At 48.9% G+C, this 2,696-nt stretch overlaps 1 protein-coding gene across 1 annotated transcript in view; it reads right to left on the bottom strand.

Moving 5' to 3' along the window:
* TMEM71 (transmembrane protein 71) overlaps positions 1–2,696 on the bottom strand; it is a 22,203-nt gene that overhangs the window by 8,224 nt on the left and 11,283 nt on the right. Inside the window, 1 exon segment of the mRNA XM_015561575.1 lies at positions 1,876–1,951. Coding sequence (XP_015417061.1) covers positions 1,876–1,951 — 76 coding nt within the window.

Here is a 2,696-nt window from a genome sequence, read left to right as displayed (position 1 = left end):
AGTTTTATTTATTTGTTTGTTTGGGTTTTTTTTTATTGTTGTTATTCCTCACCCAAGGATATTTTTCCATTAATTTTTAGGGAGAGTGAAAGAGAGAGGGAAAGACAGAGAGAAACATCGAAGTGAGAGAAACACATCCATTGGTTGCTGCCTGTAAGCCCTGGACCAGGGCCCGGGCCGGGGAGAAGCCTACAACCAAGGCAGGTGCCCTTGACTGGAATTGAACCCGGGACCCTTTGGTCTGCAGGCTGACACTCTATCCCCTGAGCCACCCCGGCGAGGGCTAAGCTCCCCTCTTAAGCGGGAGGCGTGTCTATAGAAATTAACTTAAGAGGAATGTTCCGTTAACAGTCCTGTGACATAAAAGGAAGGGGCTCCAGGACCAAGCAGGTTTAGGAAGCGCCGAGGTAAATAAAGCCAAACGTGTCTCTCTCTGCCTTACTCCGCCCTGGCCTGCGCGCTGCGGCACATCATGATCCTCCCGTGTGACACAGGGGGCAGGAGCTGGCAAGTTTATTTTTAGCCACAGGACCTCCCCCCCATTTTTGTCCCTTGGTCCCATTGTGATTTAAAAATACTTCTCAAACCTCGTAATTATCCGGGAAGCTCATTTCCAAACATTGATTCTCGTTAGATCTAAATCACTATCTGAGGGGATGGGATCGAGAATGCTGGATTTAAAAACACAACTCCCCTGGCTTGGCCAGTTTGGCTCAGTGGATAGAGCGTTGGCCTGCAGACTGAAGGGTCCCAGGTTCGATTCCGGTCAAAGGCATGTGCCTTGGTTGTGGGCACATCCCCAATTGGGGGTGTGCAGGAAGCAGCTGATCGATGTTTCTCTCTCATCGATGTTTCTGACTATTCCTCTCCCTTCCTCTCTGTAAAAAATCAATAAATATATTTAAAAACCAAAAAACAAAAGAAAGAAAAACACAATTCCACTACGTGACATGAGGCACTTGACCCTGAAGAGGGGAGAGCAAGTAGCACTTGCGAGGACCCCAGGACTGTGCCATGCCTTCCTCTTTTGCTGACTCGGCAAATACTGATGAGCGCCTGGGGCTGGGGATGCAGTAGTGAAGGAGACATGCCACGTCTCAGCTCTCGCGGAGTTCCCATTCTTATAGGGAGAAAGAAGTCATTAGCACTTATACACATGAACGTTTAATAAGTGCTCTAAAGAAAAGTAAAGTGAGGTCTGTGTGATGGGGAGTGGTCAGGGGAGGGCTCCCTGACGATGTGACGTTGGAACAGATTCCGGAAAGAGATACATTATGAGGCTTTGGGGAAAAGACTGTACCAGGCAACAGAGCAAACAGCAAGTGCAAAGGCACTGGGCACGAGTGGGCTCAGCACAGAAGGGATGTGATCACTGGCCTGGAGACTCGGGCGAGAGAAGGACAGGAAGGACATGCTTGACAGCGGGTAGAACAGAAACCTGCCTTTAATCGGGCGAGGGCATTATGTGCTCTGAGATGCTGCGTAGGCATCCCTGGAACAGAGCCTTTATGTGAGGACATAAAAATACAACGGGAACGGTGGAGTCCCAGCAGGATTCCCAGTCCCCTAGTGGGAACTTTAAGTGCCCTTGAACTCCAGGCAGAGGTACTTGGTCTGAATTTGTAACCAAGAGTCACAGAGGATTTAAACGAAGGATGATACATAGTAACCTCCAATTTCTAGCAAGATACCCTGGCTTTTGTATGCTTTGGGAGATGATGAGAGGAGGAAGCATTTATCAGGGAGAGACAAAGATAACACCCCGACCACAGAGCTACCTGGAAATGCTTTGTGGAATAAAGCAAGTGAATCACCCATCACTTACAGCTTCATTCATTATGAATCACCACCGCGTGAAGCTAGAATCGGAATTACCTTGCACAGGCAGACATGGCCAAGCATGCAGCAAGCAGGACTGTCTGAAAGGAGATCTCTCCCAACGAACTGGTTTCTAACAGGAAAAATAGAAATAAATGAATTAGAAGGCATTGCTGGTTAAACAATCTCGGAACAGCAGACTCATAGTAAAACTTCTCTCCTACACACCAACCAGGAAGAAAGTTTTCAGATGTGTCATCCCAAACAACTTGTCAGAAATAACAAGATAAAATAATCAAACGCTAGAAAAATGCTGCCAATCATTTTTTTTCTTATCATTAAAAATAAATGATTATGCTCCATAAAGAATTTGGGGCCCGCCTTTTACGTCGATGTTGGGGGAAGGGTTTGTAGACTGTATGCTGACGTCCAAAACCGAGCTGCCTGTCCCCAGAAGGCAGCCTTCCCTGCAGAGGGAGTAGCATGTGTGAAGGCCAGGAGTTCTGCCTGCTCCAGGCCAGAGATGGCTGAGGGCCCCAAGCTCAGCATGAAGAGGAGGCAGGGGGCCTCGCCCCTGGTCACAGCCAGGAGGGAGGGAGTGGCCTGCGAGGGCAGTTGTTGGGAGGAGCCAGCCTGTCCTGAGCAGAAATGATCTGATGCTGCCGACATGTGGGGAGTGCCGTGTAACTCCCAGAGCTCTCGTGCACCGGTTCGTTCAATCAACACAACAGACCTCGGAGGTAGGAACCATTACCCTAAGGTCTGAAAACGAGGAGACCAAAACGAGAGGAACGATGAAATGTGTCCACGGTCACACAGCGATGAGGGGCCGGAGCCAAGACTGAAAAGCCCCATCCAGCCAGAACACAATGTTTTGC

This window comes from Myotis davidii, unplaced genomic scaffold (assembly GCF_000327345.1).
Source record: "Myotis davidii unplaced genomic scaffold, ASM32734v1 scaffold30, whole genome shotgun sequence".
NCBI classification, from domain to species: Eukaryota; Metazoa; Chordata; class Mammalia; order Chiroptera; family Vespertilionidae; genus Myotis; species Myotis davidii.
Note: the sequence above shows the minus strand (reverse complement) of the source record. Positions and strands in the feature narration are given on the sequence as shown.